General features: G+C 40.7%; 2 protein-coding genes across 2 annotated transcripts in view; one reads left to right on the forward strand and one right to left on the reverse strand.

Annotated features, from left to right (window-relative positions):
- LOC139130482 (solute carrier family 13 member 1-like) overlaps positions 1 to 17,380 on the reverse strand; it is a 308,042-nt gene that overhangs the window by 170,266 nt on the left and 120,396 nt on the right. The window lies entirely within an intron of this gene.
- LOC139131372 (uncharacterized) lies at positions 5,444 to 15,791 on the forward strand. The gene is made up of 9 exons (XM_070697387.1): positions 5,444 to 5,775; positions 6,838 to 7,174; positions 9,544 to 10,027; positions 10,658 to 10,743; positions 11,036 to 11,154; positions 11,818 to 11,966; positions 12,394 to 12,481; positions 13,206 to 13,689; positions 15,529 to 15,791. Exons 1-9 carry the CDS (start codon positions 5,584 to 5,586, stop codon positions 15,774 to 15,776), a joined length of 2,187 nt encoding a protein of 728 aa, XP_070553488.1. The 5' UTR covers positions 5,444 to 5,583; the 3' UTR covers positions 15,777 to 15,791.

A 17,380-nucleotide genomic window follows, 5' to 3' on the forward strand; every position in this document is an offset into this window, starting at 1 on the left:
ACTTTCAGTGATACAGGTGTGCAAAGTCAACACAATTAAGTCCTGTGGTCTAAGGCAAACAATTTTCCATGCAGCAGAAAACTACTATGATCACATGTACTAAAAGCTAATGAGGGTGGGGGAGTCCTATTCCCACTGCACACCAAAGCAAACATTTGTTGAATGCCACTGATATTTCGTGATTTTTATGTGACATGTAAGGCCATGAATTGGAACACATGATTCTAGATGGAGAAAATGATTTCACATCTTCATGAATTACACACAACTCTTACACAGGGATACCTTTATGGATATGCCCATGAAAAGCTACAATCACAGTCATCAAGTATATTTCACATTTGCATCATAAGTTACATTAGACTCTCCACAGTCGCTGTGCCTTGTTTTGTGCGCGCCCACGAAGGCTACGCTGTGCTAGCTGTGAGCACGCACTGCCAGACACAGCGACTGTCAGTTCTTGCAAGTATATGAATATTCATGAGGGTAGTGACGTCAAAAGAAACACCTATCTCACTGGGTAGAGAGAATATACTAGTAGCTGGTAGACATATTACGCGGCATGTTTTTATTTTTCATTTTTAATTTTATTTGGCTATTGTACTTGTCATTTTTTTGATTAATGGATGTGTGGTGTTCTATAAAGTACCAAGATCAGGCAGAAATCCGACCGGTCGCTTGCAAGAACGTCCAGACCCTGGGATTTGCGTCGTGTATCTGAAGGGCGTGCGTGTGTTCCAACAGGGAAGAACGCGAATTGCAGGGTCTCTGCCAGACTAAAGTTACATATGTATTTCCTTTAACCCTTTGAGCACCAAAGTCAACTTCTGACATATTTATAAAATGTACCCCAGTCAAATTTTTTCAGATTTTTTGCCAAAATTTTGATGAAAACATGAAGCAAATGAAATGTGATGTCCGTTTGGTCCAAAACAATAAAAAAAATTACAGAAAAATTCATAAAAATTGTTAAAATGTTGCACTAACATTTTGGTGGGAAAAATTACAGGGCTCAAAATTTTAAAACTTTGGAATTCATTTCGACATGAATAAAAACTGCCAATTTGTAATCATTTGCACTTCAGCTGCCATTAACTTTAGCACATCATATTTTTTATTAATGCAGCGCATGTAATGTCAGCAAATGTACACACGTCACTCTGCATTTCTGATTCATAATAAAAAACTAATATATCCTGGCTCCAACTGTAGAATGTGATAGGATTTCCATAGTCCTTTACTGTGCTGTACGTTGAATCTAGAAGTCCAGAGATATGCCCTAACCTATTGTTACCAATGGTGATTGTGGACCTATTGAAAGGACATCGTGGGGTGAACAGGTTACAGATCAGCAAATTCACACATTGACTGTTTCTTTCAGAAGGCTAGCATTTTGAACACTCAGTCCAGTCATATGGCAGGTACATATCACACAATTTATCCTCTCCGTAATCTACATGTTCTGCAACACACACTTAACAGATGTGCTAATTAAAGGAATGCACTGAAATGTCTTAAAAATCTTCTCTCTTCTTCATCTTCTCTGTTACACGGGAAGGGGCGGGGTATCACCTCTTCCTCCCCATTTTTTCCAGACGGTAAGGAATGAGACGGTCACTTTCCTTGTTTCATGTGGGCTCCAGTCAATGCTAAAATCTCAACGCCAGCGCTGAGAAATTGCAGTACTCTCAAGAGGTGATGTCAGAAGCAACATCTATGTTCCTCTGAAAAAAAAAGAAAATATTCTATTTTGTTTTGCTTGTGGAAATTTCCCTGAAAGAACACAAACAGGACAGCATTAAATGAAGCAAATCTAGAGTATGAATTCAATGACGATTACATCAGAAAATACAAATATGCTTGGAAATATAATGCTGTTGGTATACTATTTTACTATGAGGAATGAGACTCGAAAGCTAAAAGTTATCTTCACAAATATGTGGGGTCACTTTGAAGAAAGTCACAACTTTTTTATACTTTCATCAAATAACAATGCCAAGGATATCAAATCTACGGGTACAACATGATCAATGTAACGATTAGTGATGTCCCAATTTAACTAACCTCACTACAAGAGAAACTTAACAATGGAATCTATATTGTCGTATTTGGCATCACACCACCCAGGCACATTGATCGTCGCTTAACAAAGTCCCTATGATACCTCTTAATTGTGGCTTTGCGATCAAAGCGCCTGTGGGCCCAGTGGTAAAATTTCATTACTGCTGGTGTCTGTGATATCAGTGCTGTACTGGCAACATGGATTCAATTATGTGCCGATAAAACATAAAACATAATTTTGTTGGGAATATCTGAAGTATAGAGAACGTACATGACTTTATGTACATGAATTCTATATTTGATGAATACTAAAATGTCAACCCCCAAAATATACTGCGTCAAATCATGGGGTCCAACTGACTTGGGTCTGGTGTGGGCTCCAATCTATGAATCATGGCGGTATGTCTTTTCTAGTATTCATCAAATGTAGAATTCATGTAAAGTACTGCCCCTGTGGACCAGAATCTAGCTACCCGCCCTGTACCTGACCACAATCTGTTGTGAGTGAGACATATTTTCAAACATTACACCAAAGCAAAGGGTATGATACATCTGACATTTTAACGATTAGCTGCAATAATTGTAGTCTTGGTTGGCCGTGGGGCTTGGGCTTCTGTCATGCGGCTCGTGCCTTGCCCCAACCAAGCCGCACGACAGAAGCCCAAGCCCCACGGCCAACCAAGGCTACAATTATTGCAGCTATTTGACGATATATCTTTTCATACCGGAAGTTCGAAAGTGTGTTCACGGTAATAATGGGGTCAAACTACTGTCACATTATGGAGGTACTGGTGCAAACGAGATCGATGTCACGCATAATCAGATGATCGTGGAGATAGCAGTGCCTTCAAGACAACTATAGAATTACGGAAGACATCTTAGATGCCCGCCGATGAATGGTTAAGACTTACAGACTGGAAGTCATGTCCACGTCGCGGAGAGGCAGCTGAGAGGCGGCGAGAGCCAACTGTCATCAACGCTTCCACCAACATCTGCGCCCGGGCATCTGAGCTGCAGGATCATTGGGGAAAGTCCGTGACCTGCGGGACGGCCGCGTCGAGGGCTTTGCTCAGAAGACACTAAGTGTTGAAAGGGCAAAATATATGATGTATGCGATCAAAAACAAGAACAGAATGGCTGACGAGAAATGATAGAAATTCATAGTTGCCTATACGGTGAACAACCTTCCCACAGCAGGCATATACTGATCGCCTCGGAAGTGCGCCACCAGTGTACGTACGAAACTACAACAGTGAACAGAAGAGGGCGCCATGCCAACACAATCGTACAGGGACGAAGGCGAAAAACTATGCAGCTACGACCTGCAAAGTATAAGAAACGTCTCTTTGAAAATGACACCGTTGGCGGATCATACCAATAAAGTATTCTATCAAAATTTGAAAATAAATTTCATATCAAGTGTCCATCAATATTTCCATCTCATTTTCAAAGTAAACTACAGCCAGATAATCCAAACTGAAATTTCCGAGACCGAATTTATCGATATCAAAACAAAATATCCTGGACTAGGTTATGTTACTCAACGATAATAACATAGGCAGAAAAGGAATATCCTTTTCTCTGAAAGAAGTCAAAAAGTCAAATAACAAGTATGGACGACATCTTTTATTGAGTAACTTAAACTGCGGGAAATATAAGCCAACATTATAGGAGACACAAACAGACAGGTACATGAGGAATAGATTTACATATACTCGGAAATTCTATTCCAGTCTTGCCTATCGGATACAGTCTTATTCACAAAACAAAACAAAGGAAATTACATCATCATCGACTTATAAATAAAAAACTATGGACTAAAGAAGGACGAGGTCAAAAATCAAAATCGCTGTACTACAAATTGGCTGACGAATTGGAATGACGTCACACGTCAAACTGGCAAATGTTGCGTCACAAACTTGTTCTCAGTCGGAAACTTCTTTATTTCGTTCGACCCAAAAGAATATTTAACAGCATTGTAGTGACAATGATTTCAATGAGGAGATATTCCGAAAGATTTTGACCCGTCTTTGTTGAAGTAAAAATCATTCACATCACATTGTCAGGCATTTGTTGTGTGGGGATCATCTCAGGAGGTAAGACAGCTGGTTTGAGAACAGCCTGATCAAGGTGTCACTACACGGCCGACTTGAAGCGTGTTTTCAAGGTTATATCTGATTGGTCGATTGTCACTATTCACAGCAACTTAGGGAGTTTATTTGTATAATTCAATTATAACGGTAAGATTCTGTCAACCAATTGGATAACAGCTTCAGAACTCACTGGCCGCCCCATGGCATGCAATCATTTCATAATGCAACTGAAATGCACTTTGTCTGCACGAATGAATAAGTCTCAGTACATTATTAATGACTTTGATGCTTAATTTTCAAGTTCAAGTCTACAGGGGATTGAAGGTCAAGAAGGTACTGAGTTCCCTCTTATAGTTCATTGATAGTACATTTTCTATATTCTTCTAATTTCTATACTCTTACTTTCAGTTATCAAAACATGTACATTATACATACGTTAATTTTCATCATTCTTACAAGTTCATTCAACTTGTATAAGTTTGTTGGTTTGTTTTGTCATCTACTGATGTATTGACATGACTTTTCTTGCTGATGGAGGGCGTTATCTGTTATAAAGATTTCATTTCATGAATCAAGTTTAATTTAAACAAGACAGAGGCAACATTTTTTTTTCATACGCATGCAAACCATAACCATCTGTATTACAAATTGTCTGAAAAGTTTCAGGTAATTTGTTTAACTAAAACTGCACATTTCAAATTGTTGATCTCCAAAGAGGATTTGAAAAGACTCTTAAGGTGTCCTTAGAGAGTGTTTTGGCAAAAGTTTTAAACTTTCTGTTTCGAGGCGCGCATTGCCTTATGGGAATCTCATTAATTTTCCCGACTTTTCCATGTGTGACTCGTATGACAAAGGTTTAAGCAAGTTCACCTTTCGACGCAAACACTTTCGGAGTTACACTGACCAAAACGACGTATTCCTGACATTTTCAGTGAGACATTACCCGCCTTTTTGATCGGCGGGATGTGCCCTCTGTCCATGCTAATTATGAAGGCAGAAATATTTCAAAACCATATTGGTAAGAACACGTTTTCCTTTAATTCCGACTGGGACTTACTATGAATGTGTCATTTTTTGGAAAACTACGATAGCATTCAAACCAACCAGAAATGCACGCTACCTGCCAGAAATTTCGATATTCCTATCTAGAAAACATTAACCGTTATATTTATGTCTACGCACCATCAGTGTAATGATCTTCTTAGGGACTGCATTTACACGCTGTATTAGCATGTAACAGAATTTACACCTGTCGAGTGAGCTCATATAAATTGAGAACTCTCTGGAACAGGTTTGACAGAGAGATTGCTTTGATTGGTAGGGTGGAAGGATTGTCTCGTGTTTGTTGGGGTCCCTGTCGCCCTTGTATCTTTTATTTTCGCTGCAGTTTTCCCACGCGTCAAGGAGCACTTTTGGTCTCTCGTACAGAATGCCTCTGTCGGCGTCGTTTGCGTTTTGTCTATGGATTCTCCTATGGCGCTCGTCGTTGATATTTGGTCAACAGCTCGGTCGGGTTATCGATGACAAGGTGCTTGATGACCTCTTCAGAAAGATGGGTCAAGCCTATGTGGACGAATTCCAGATTGAAGAGGAGAACCTTGTATTCGAAGTCGTTGCAGAAGTAATATATTACTTTATTATTTTTTCAAAAGATAACTGTTGCAATATTTTTTCTGTTACAGTTAGCTCCCAAATGAAACACTTGTGGCCAGGAAATTATGTCAGAGTGACTTCAGCCAAGTTCCCATGGGGTCAACGACCCGTATTGTCTGTACAAAGAACGGCTAACATTCCAAAGTTTGTGCGCGCGGGTCAGTTTCCCGCCATAAAATTTACTCTTCTAAGTTTGCCTACTTCAAATTTATCGACGATACAAGTGTTCAAAAGGTATTGAGTCGCGTAAGTTATGTTTTCAGTGTTCTGGGGACTTTTGGATGAATACTAAGCAATGTTCATCTTTGAATTTAATTATTGTCCTGCTGGTTATTGGCACTTTGTTACACAGCTGAGAAAATAACTGCGCTTAGTAATTCGCTACCCAGTCTACTGCATCATTTTCCAGAGCTAAAGCTGCCTTGGTCCATCGTCGATTTTCATGACAATTTTCCCCCTCGTTTGGAGTGAGAAGACTTCATATTTCAAAAAGCTACAGTCTTATTTGTTCATTGGCTTATACTTAGAATGTTCGTCTTTCGGATGTTGCATTTTGTCTCCACACGAACTGGCTTGGTTGCAGACTTTGCGACTTGGTTCAAACTCGTACAGTACATGATACAAAAGTATCGAGCTTTTTGAAGCATGTCGACATTAAAACGTAAAGGATGGATTCTTCTCGGGGACAGCTTTTCGGACACCCAAACTTTAGAACTTTTTGGCCTACCACGTTTTGTTCTGTTTTGAAGCTCGTGGATTAGACAAGTTTTTGTGAATATCATAATTTAATTTTCATCGTAGATACAACACAGGGATGACCGTCTTTTGAATTTGAAGCGTCGAGCGGTAAATGTTGGGAAATTTCGCTGGTACCAAAATGTGCACAGTGACCAGTAAAGTTTATTCTTAATTTCGAAAGGACGTGATATAAAGTTCCCCAGAAAAAAAGTTTGAGCAAAGCTTTTAAGTCTTTCAATGTCGATGCGTGTACTACCCTTGAACATCTCGTTCTTCAACGTTTTATTTTCAGGACACAATCGGAGAAGCGGAGTTCTGGGTCGTAGACTTTCAGCCGTACAAGTACAATGAGGATGCCCTGCCGGTCGACCCAGACAACGGTGACATCATAGCGGACAACACCGGCCAGTGCTCCAACGTCATGCCCGTCGGTACCTTCAGCGCCAACGGAGCCGGGTTTTACTTCACGGACGATGGAAACTTCGTCACCAGGAACGTGTCCATAGTCGACGCCAAAGAAGGAAATTTCAAGAGACTCTTTTCAAGTTACGTCAGAGGCCCCACATACTCAGAGCCAGATCAGTATGGTCAAAATGTCACCAAACGTGATTACCATATGAAATACAGAGGTATTGAACACTCATTATATTGCGTTTTAATTGGTCGAGTTGAACCACGTGACTGCCCACAAATACACAGTAATGGCTTGTTTTCATGCCCGTGAATATGAATAATATCGTAAACACAGTAACTTTACGGCTAAAACGAAATTGTTATTTGTACAAAGATCATAATCAATCACAAAATAAATGGAGCATTTGTTGGCCAAGTTTAGACGCTTTTTTCAGAAAAATCTGATTTTACAAATTTTTTGCAGCGCGCGCACTAGGCCTACTCACTGACAGGTTTTGGGGCTCCGTTGTCGTTCGCGCGGGGAAATTTTCGTAAATTTTGACGGCTTTTCGGGGTTCGTTGATAATATAATAATCTTTACGGCCCTGATACGGCTTTTGCGGCCCGAGGTCGTACGGCGGAAGGGCCCGAGCGTGCGAGGGCCCGTACGCCGTACGACCAAGGGCCGCAAAAGCCGTCTCAGGGCCGTAAAGGTTTTATCATATACCTTATGGAATGATAAATATGTAGTTGACATAATATTCAACGTTGTTGAGGAGATAAAAATGCGTGCGATATCAAAAATTCACCACCATTTGTGTCAGTTTTTCATAAATACGATGGCCGCTTCCCGTCGCGGATTGACATACATAATGACGTCATTTGTTTACCTGTAGAATTCTAGAACGCGCAAAGCAACATCCGTACTGTACGTGACAACAGGATCAAGGTTGAAAACGAGGTGTAATATGGACAAAAGCGTGATGTCAGTTTCTTGTAATTTATCCTGAACAGGCACGCACTTAGTATACACAGGATTTCACTAGAATTTAGAAATAAAAGCCGATGCCACCGGCGCGGCTCCACTGTCACCACGCGCAACTACGATCTGAGCGAGCAGACGTTTTCCAAATCTCGCGCTGGCTTTGTGTACGAATGGACGTTTGCGGATAGCAACGCGCGTAGTAACCAGAATCGAGATAGTTCAGAAATGCGCGCGGTTGCCCATATTTGGGCACCGGGCCGGGGCGTGATACGTAAAAAAAATGCACGGATCTGAGGGCGCTTTCTCCCATAGCTTTACACAGGCACGTGAATGTAGGTATATGATAATTGAAATAACAGACTACGCGCTGACCATTAACGTTTATATTTAATAATCTTTACGGCCCTGATACGGCTTTTGCGGCCGAGGTCGTACGGCGGAAGGGCCCGAGCGTGCGAGGGCCCGTACGCCGTACGACCAAGGGCCGCAAAAGCCGTCTCAGGGCCGTAAAGGTTTTATCATATACCTTATGGAATGATAAATATGTAGTTGACATAATATTCAACGTTGTTGAGGAGATAAAAATGCGTGCGATATCAAAAATTCACCACCATTTGTGTCAGTTTTTCATAAATACGATGGCCGCTTCCCGTCGCGGATTGACATACATAATGACGTCATTTGTTTACCTGTAGAATTCTAGAACGCGCAAAGCAACATCCGTACTGTACGTGACCAACAGGGATCAAGGTTGAAAACGAGGTGTAATATGGACAAAAGCGTGATGTCAGTTTCTTGTAATTTATCCTGAACAGGCACGCACTTAGTATACACAGGATTTCACTAGAATTTAGAAATAAAAGCCGATGTCACCGGCGCGGCTCCACTGTCACCACGCGCAACTACGATCTGAGCGAGCAGACGTTTTCCAAATCTCGCGCTGGCTTTGTGTACGAATGGACGTTTGCGGATAGCAACGCGCGTAGTAACCAGAATCGAGATAGTTCAGAAATGCGCGCGGTTGCCCATATTTGGGCACCGGGCCGGGGCGTGATACGTAAAAAAAATGCACGGATCTGAGGGCGCTTTCTCCCATAGCTTTACACAGGCACGTGAATGTAGGTATATGATAAGGGCGTTTTCTCCTTCGGGCGGCGTCAACTCACATGGAGATTGTGAAACTGTTTTACAAACAGAAAATTACTGTAAAAAAACGTCAAAAGTTGGCTGATAGAGCTTTAAAAAGTAGAACGCGCCTCGGGGACAGATATTCGGACCATCAGACATTTACAATTCTTTTCTGATCTACCACTTGTTGGGGTTCATTTTAAATCTCTCGGTGTAAGAAAACTTTTCACCGGCTTAGTTTTTCGAAATTTGAAAATTTTATTTTTCTTCATAGAGTTAACACATGGATGGCGGCCATCTTGAAATTTAAATATCGGTAAATCCTGGGTTATTTGTTTCTGTAGTTGTACCAAAATTTGCCCGGTCACCCCCGACATTTTATTCTTGATTTGGAAAGAGAATGGTTGAAAGATTTTCATTAATGAAAGTTTGAGCAAGTCTGTCACTTTCGAGGCGCATACTATCTTAACGTACGCATCGCTTCTTTTGCAGGAAACCTTGGTTTTTTCTTCAACTGCACAAACAGCAACGGCGACAACATCTGGACCTACCAGAACACCACAGACACCATCGAATACCAGACCACCGTGTACGTGACTAACGTGCGCCCAATAGACCCGACTGACGGAACCCAGGGCTTCGGATTCGTCTCGTCAAGCATCAGCCTCATCTACCGCCTGTCTCGAATTGCCATCGCTAATTTCGTCCTCAGCAGCTCACCGCTTATAAAGCCGATCATCGACTTCGTCATCGTGAGACCGTACTTCGACGATTCCGGAAACCCCGTCACCAGCTTGGCCAGGATTGAAATCCAGTTCAAAACCTATATACCGTCCTCGCAGGCCGACGGCGCCTTGCTGTACTACCTCAACGGCACCGAGAACTACCAACCCGAGAACAACCAGAATTCTCTGGCCAGACACCTGAACTTCACTCTGCCAATTGAGCTTGAACCCTGTATTTTCGTAACATCAGAGTAAGTAGCCAGTCCTCAAACCTGAAAGCGAATGAACCCTTTAGTGAGGACAAGTGTCTGTTTCTTTCTACCGCCATGCCACATCTGAAGCCTCATGTCATAATGGGTTGGACGGTGATAGTAATCTCCTTTACGGGCATCGTGATTTTGAACTTGAAAGTACTATTTACGTCAGGGATGGAGTTTTCGGGAGGCTGCAGATAGGTCGACCATGTTGCTCTTCATTAGTGCATGGCGTTGACAGTGGACAAGTTTTCATACCGAATTGGAAGTTGGCAAGGGCACCGATCCAACATCATTTTACAAGTGGTATAACCACAAACTGATGTCAAATCTCCGTACACAATACAGCGTGCCATAATTACAAGGCGTCTGTGATTTGTGTTCGGCGATTTGACGTCATCAGTTCTCGTGGCTATACCACTTGTAAAATGTTGCACACGGATCCCCGAGAAAGCGTTAACTCGATCGTCATTCAATGGCATGGACTTATATGTACAATCTGTGCACACTTCGAATTTTCGACGCAAACTTCTGTGATATCCATAAGACTATTCAAAGCTCAAGCGCAAATTTCCGACTTTTGATATTTCGGGCAACTCACTCCCCTAAATATTTTTGTCTTTCTAGTCAGTGCATTCAAACCTGGAACTTTGAACTGATTCTGAACGTTGATGATAGCGTTGTGGAAGATGACATGCCGATCGATGCAACAGGTAAACATGCAGAAAGATTCAAAGTCTGACTTCCCATTACATCACATCATTGTGTCGATTTGACGCGATGTTTCACGACAAAATTGACGCAAAGTTCTCAGGTTGTCTCTCTCGAAGCGAGCGGCTTTGTGGGCGCCTTATAACAGAAGCCCACGTTTGCAAATATAGTGAGAACTACTTTTTTGCGCTAGATTATAGTTCGGGCCGCAAAATTATTGTTATTCCCTATTTGCTCATGTACAACTCTGTGTAATTGTTGCTGACATATTTTTTTATCGTTCTTGTTTCTAAGGGGTTTTTACATTTCAATACAAGCAGTACCAATGTTCAGACACCACAACAGAGCCCCCAACCGGTTGTGCAGAGACTATCGCGTCAACTTTCACCATCTCAATGGATATCACCCTTCAGGTTTGTAAAAAAAAATCATAATTGTGTATATGTACTCGCTTTTGCAAGGATGTCATGTCTTTTAGGAGTTTTCACCTCAATCACACATTTTGTCGACCCATTCGGTTCCATCCTCGGTGCATGTAAGACTTCGACTGAAATGCTGTAGTTGTTGCAAATCACACGCAATATAAAAGCTCCATAGTTGTGTTAAATTCTCTAGTAATTTTTCTCGGTTCAAAAAACAGATTTCTAGTAAGTTCTACTCCCAAAATCATGCCAAATGACCCAGTGTGTCCAACTTGTTGAGATAGGCCTGTGTAGGTGTAATGTTCAGTCCCCGTGATATTGTCGGCCCGATCTCAATGTTGTCCGGACCAGAATTCACTTGCCAAGAGTAACATCGCATATTGTAGACCAAGATTTATGTTTGCCAGGATGTAGGCCAAGATTTTGTATTTTAATGTACTTTTGGGACAACAATAAGAAAATCTGCCTCGTAGCAGAGGCCAAAACGATTTCCAAAATATTACACCCGTTCTTCGAAGATTGCAGAAAAAAATAAGTTGACCAAAACCCGATTTCAACCTATTCCCAATAAAGAACCTATAATAACGAGTATTCAGCTTTATTTGAAAATCTAACAAAAGACTTGTGTAATTCTCTTTGATAACATTAATTTAGACTGTGGTTATAGTGAGAGACGCTGAAAGGGATTATCCAAGCCTGTATCTGCTCAGTATCACTGGGACCAATGGTAATGATTTGAGAGGCGGTGTGAGGGCGGGCAACAGAGGCGTAAACCATCTGGAACCCGTCAATATGAAGATACAGTGAGTACTTTCCTCGCACTCTCGATAGACGATAGACGACGCCCTCTATGAAGGTTTTTTGACAGTGAAGCAACACTAAATACAGCACTTGCATCATGGTGAAACTCGCCCACTGTGAAGCGCCATAAGTGATATCTGTGTAGTTTCGATACGCTTTCGACGCCCGAAATGAAAAGAGGCGATTTGGAAAGTGATTTGTGAATGGGCAGTCATATTTAATACGTAGACACAATCGAAAATTTGCCTGTGTAAAATTTTCTGTGTGTGATTTTGAACCGCTTACCTTTCTCAGTCTTGAGCGGACGCAAAACATAATTTAATTACTTGGAACTAACGGTAATTATTCATCAACCTAAACTTTACAACATAGTTTTTTTTTTGAATTTTTGGATGTATACAGTCCCACCTATGTTCTTTTCCTTTGAAGGATGCTGCCAGAATTTCTCAGAGACCTTTTCAATTTGGAACTGACGCTATTCATGGTGTGCAAGGAAGACCAGACGGCGAATCTAGGGGTAAGAAAAGCCTAAGGATTTTTACTGTGTAACTCCATGATATTTGGTTCCTTATTGTAAGCTGGTCACCGCCATACCGGTCGCACCATGTGACCTGCAGGTAGTTGCATAATGCATCCTCCTAAACAGGGGCTGGGGATCAAGTAAATGCCATTTCGTACCTCCATGCAAATCCCTTATGGTGATAGCTTCTCGAAGTCTTCAAATTCTCAGTAGTTTCCATAAGGAGCTTAAACAGTTTCCATTTAAGATAGATCGCGCCTCGGGGACAGATATTCGGACTCTCAAACTTTTACATTTCTTTTCTGATATACCTCTTGTGGGGGTTCATTTTAAACTAGTCATTTTAAATCTTAAATGTCGGTGTAAATATAGATGGATTGATTTGACGCATTGTGTGTTTCTAAGATTTTCTCAATTTGGAGAAGTCATACAGGCCATTGATGAAACTAGCAACAAAAACGTTTTCCTGAAAAAAGCATAACAATGTGCTTTAAATATGAAATGCGAATTGGCTTTCCAAATAACCAGTTCTTTAAACCTCGAGATGTGGATGTAAGCTGAAATCTGAATCTCGGGACAATTTGCGATATTTTTTGAAATTAGGACAATTTTAACACTCTCTGTAGGTCTTGCATTTATCATATTTTGTATCGATTTAATGCCAATTTCATTGATACATAGTATAGTTACAAAAATCGTCAATTTCCCCTTCATCCGATAGGGTTGCTTGGATGTTGACGTCGGGAATCGATACATCGCTTACAAACACGATGATTTCCGGTTTACGGCCGTGGACGATAACGGAGACGATCAGTCGTACAGTTTCTCGGACTTATCCCTTGACGCTTGGCAGCCAGACGGAGATAATACGACACAGCAGTACCTGGACTACCACGGTTACGACCAGGGTACAAACATCTACGACATCGACTTCACCAACTCCGCGCTGTCCCAGGAGAGACTCGAGTACACCATCACCACGGTCTTCCGTCTGAATGAGAAGACAGAGGGCGTGCTGACACCAGCGAGGAGAAAACGAAGTTTCGCCGAGAGGTATGGCAGAGACGGGCGGGACAATCGTGTGCTTATGGTCCACAGGACAGTGTACACCAGATCTGCACCGGACAGCGCCATTGTGCGACGAGATGCGGAAAGAGGTAGCCGACAGAGGAGAGATATCATGACCAGAGCAAGAGACCCGACAGGTGAGCTCTGTATATGACATTTCGGCATTTCCATCATGGCATACGAAGCAAAACCCGTGGATACGAGTTATTTCGCTAAGTTGTTCACATAACTAGGCCTAAGTTGTCCTGTAGTGTCTGGGCGCGGACGGTTTTGGACTGAGATATTTTTTTACAATATTGTGGTAGTTTTGTTGACTCAGTTTTGAAGCCTCTTTCGTAAATATTTGCAGCTGAGCCTTGTTTGCTTGCAATTTGAAAATCTAATCCCCTCCAACAGGTTTAACGCCAGTATTACGGCTATTTTGACCTTGAAATATCAGTCGGTTAAGCCTCTGATTGCTGTAATTTTTCCCACCAAAATTTTAATGCAATATTTTACCAAATTTTGTGAGCTTTTATGCAAGTTTTTTCCTAATTTTGGACCAAATGGATTTCATCAGCTACAGTTTTTTATCAAAATTTTGGCAAAAATCAGAAAAAAATTGACTGTGGTATATTTTATCAAAGTGACAAAAATTGACTTTGGCGCTCAAAGGGTATATAGTTTCTCTACATTCCGAAACTTTGCACAGCAACCTCTGATTTATAGGTTTATTATGAAAAAGAATGGTTCCAATATTCCTTGTGGGAGTTTTATTCAACGATTATTACTTTACTTCGGAAACCTTGTCAACTTGAAGATGGCCCTAGTTTTGGTTTTTCATTCTTTTGCAAATTGCACAAAAATCTCCTACACGCGGCGACGAATTTTAAAAAAAACAGTGTCGGCACTACGCTGATGTAGTAATAGTTAAGCCTGTCCTGTCAATGTTTACTAATTGTTCGAAGCCATCTTTAAACAATAAAAAGCGATATTTTGAAGGAAACTTCTTTGGATAACTTGCCCTCCCTGCACAGTAAGTGAGGCTACCCACAATCCCCTTGATTTGTTCACTCAGACATATTTTGCTAAAGGCTTTTTCAATTTAATCAGTTTCTTAACAATTTTTAACTTACAATTAAGTTCAGGATTATTTGTTAAGACTGTTCCAAAATTATTATGTTTAAAATTCAAAAGTAAATTGAATGAGAAGTCGATGTTTGGCGGTGCTAAAAATTGCACACTTGTCAAGATAGTTATCAGTAACCAAGATGGTCTCATCATACCACCTGTCAGACATACAAATTTCCTTTGTTACGAACATTAAAAAAAATCGATACCCTTTCTTTGCCAACACAGATGCAACTTATTCCCTTAGTTTCATTGAAAATATTGTGTATGGCTGTCAAAAATCTATGTCGACAAAATTACAAAATTGCTATCTCCTCCGTGGAAAAGGGGTTGATCTTCTCATTATTCACAGTGAGAAATCAGAAAATTATGATGATCAGAACTATGTTGCCAGAATTTTGAAATATGGACCGAGCTGTTCTGTGTACAGATAAGAAATTGCTTCAGTGAGTGATCTCCGTGTGTACAGATCATGGAGAATTGTGGGTAGCCTCACTTACTGTGCACTGGGTTAGGATTTTCGGTTAACATGGAAACTTGTCAGTTCGAACACAGGCGCGATCTGTTAACTGGTATGAACGTTTGCATTAGATCTCGTGGCACAAATAATCGATGGTTTGAACACGCTGTATAATCTACATTTTAGTTACGGTGGCGCCCCTACATAGGTAGCTTAACTGAAGCTGAGACAAAATGGCTGATTCGGGATCGTCAAAAATGAGTTTCAAGTATGCAAATCAACTTTGCAAGATGCGGTACTATAGTGGAGAAGGATTTCCTGGTGAAAAATTCTCAGTCGACGCATCGCTTGTTTATATTAAGGTTATAGAATAATTTGAAATGTCGCCGCTATTTTTTCCCGACAGATCATCACGTGGCCTTCATGTATGCCGGGTGTCCGGAGGGCTCGCTGTTCGACGAGTCGACGTACAGCTGCATTTGCACCGTGGAAGACGAGTACTACAGCGAAAAGTCTTTCACTTGCGTGAGCTCGAAAAGTATCGGCGACACGCCATCCATCAATCCGTCCTCCGGAGACAAGCTACATCCATATTACATCCTTTATTTCAATGTAATTCTGTTTTTAGCTCTGTCAGCATACTTGACAATTTGAAATTCATATTTCACAATTGTATATTTTCAGATTATGTATAGCGCCTTATTTAAGAGTTTGGTGTAATTATAAAAAAAAGTATATAAATTTATAATGTTACTCATTTAGTTCAGTATTCGTTTTTTTCTCTCTAATATTCTAAATGACGAAGCCTAGTCAACGTAACTTTCCCTTGCACTTGCAACATCTTCACCAACGGAAAAATCAGGTTTTTTTTCTCGTATTGGTGCGACATCGTGGAGTGTTGATAAACGCGGGGCCAACGCGCAATATATTGCTGGTCTCAGTAATTCTGTCTGCAGAGCTTATTACTGACCAAATGTTCCTTTCAACATTCTTGTTATAGCGATCTCCATCATTAAACTAATCTGATTTAAGTAGAACAAAAGCTTCGAATACCCTACATTTGCCACCGGTGGTCATATTTGAAAAGAAAATTGTTTGTCATCCTAACGTTCGACACTGCGAAAATTAAATTTTCTTCATGCGAGATGAATTGCCAAAAATCCACTGACTGCATGGGACAAACGACTGGGAAAATGTATAACTCTGACCATGAACTGGCTAGAGGGAGGGGTACGATTCTCCCCTTTCAAAGGTGAAAGGGGCGGACTTTATGAAGAATTTGGATTTCTTACTTGATCACCCCATTCCTCTGTAAACCATCACTGTGCCCAAAAGTCTAAAGATGCATGGTTTACAAACCTTTCCGAATGAAATGACAGTTCGGCGCGCACGTTATGCCTGTCCCTCTCGACAGACTGACAGTGCAATAAAAGCTTAACTGTATTCTTAGACGACCCTACTCGATTTGATTTGACTCTTTTGTGAGGGAAAGTTGGGAAATCATTTCTTTAAGTTTTATCGAACAAGTTCTTGGATATCTTTATTAGGTAAAGTTTCTATGGAGCTGTGATAGCGAAGATGTTTGAATACTGGTATATAAACAATTATACCACTCCAGGTCATGTGACCTATTGTTCTTGCCATCCATTTATCCCTGAAAACACGACTGACACCTATTGTTCTTATGCAAAATAAGTAATCAGTCATACTTTTATTCATATGTAAATAAGTAATCACCACACTTTAATGAAAGAAAATCATCATATCAATGAATAGTGTAGTGATTACTTATTTAAATATGAAAAAAAGTATGACTGATTACTAATTTGCAAGAGAACAATAGGTCAAGTCGAGATGTCTAAAGCATTCACACACATTCAATAACAAAATGAAGACAATTTGTTCAACTGATATGTTATAGCATCACATTTTATAATTCAATTTTAACTTTCTTTGGACCATGCTCAATGTAAGCAACATGATTTGTTGATGAAGACTGTCAATCTTTAGATTCGGCGTCTTCTTGGGTTGGACCAATCTTGTCTGTTTTTTTACATTGTTTTGTCGTAACTTGAGAAACTGGTTTACTTACAGATTCCTCTGATTTAACACTAGATGGAGGTGGTAGTAATACATTCGACACATGCTTTTGTTGTGGAGTAGACATACATTTGAGGCGCGTAAACCGTCATCTGATCTGTGACCTGTTTGTTCTTTGATAAGCTGCTCATCGAATCCCTGATGGTACAGAGATGTTG

Source organism: Ptychodera flava, chromosome 4, assembly GCF_041260155.1.
Source record: "Ptychodera flava strain L36383 chromosome 4, AS_Pfla_20210202, whole genome shotgun sequence".
Lineage (NCBI taxonomy): Eukaryota > Metazoa > Hemichordata > Enteropneusta > Ptychoderidae > Ptychodera > Ptychodera flava.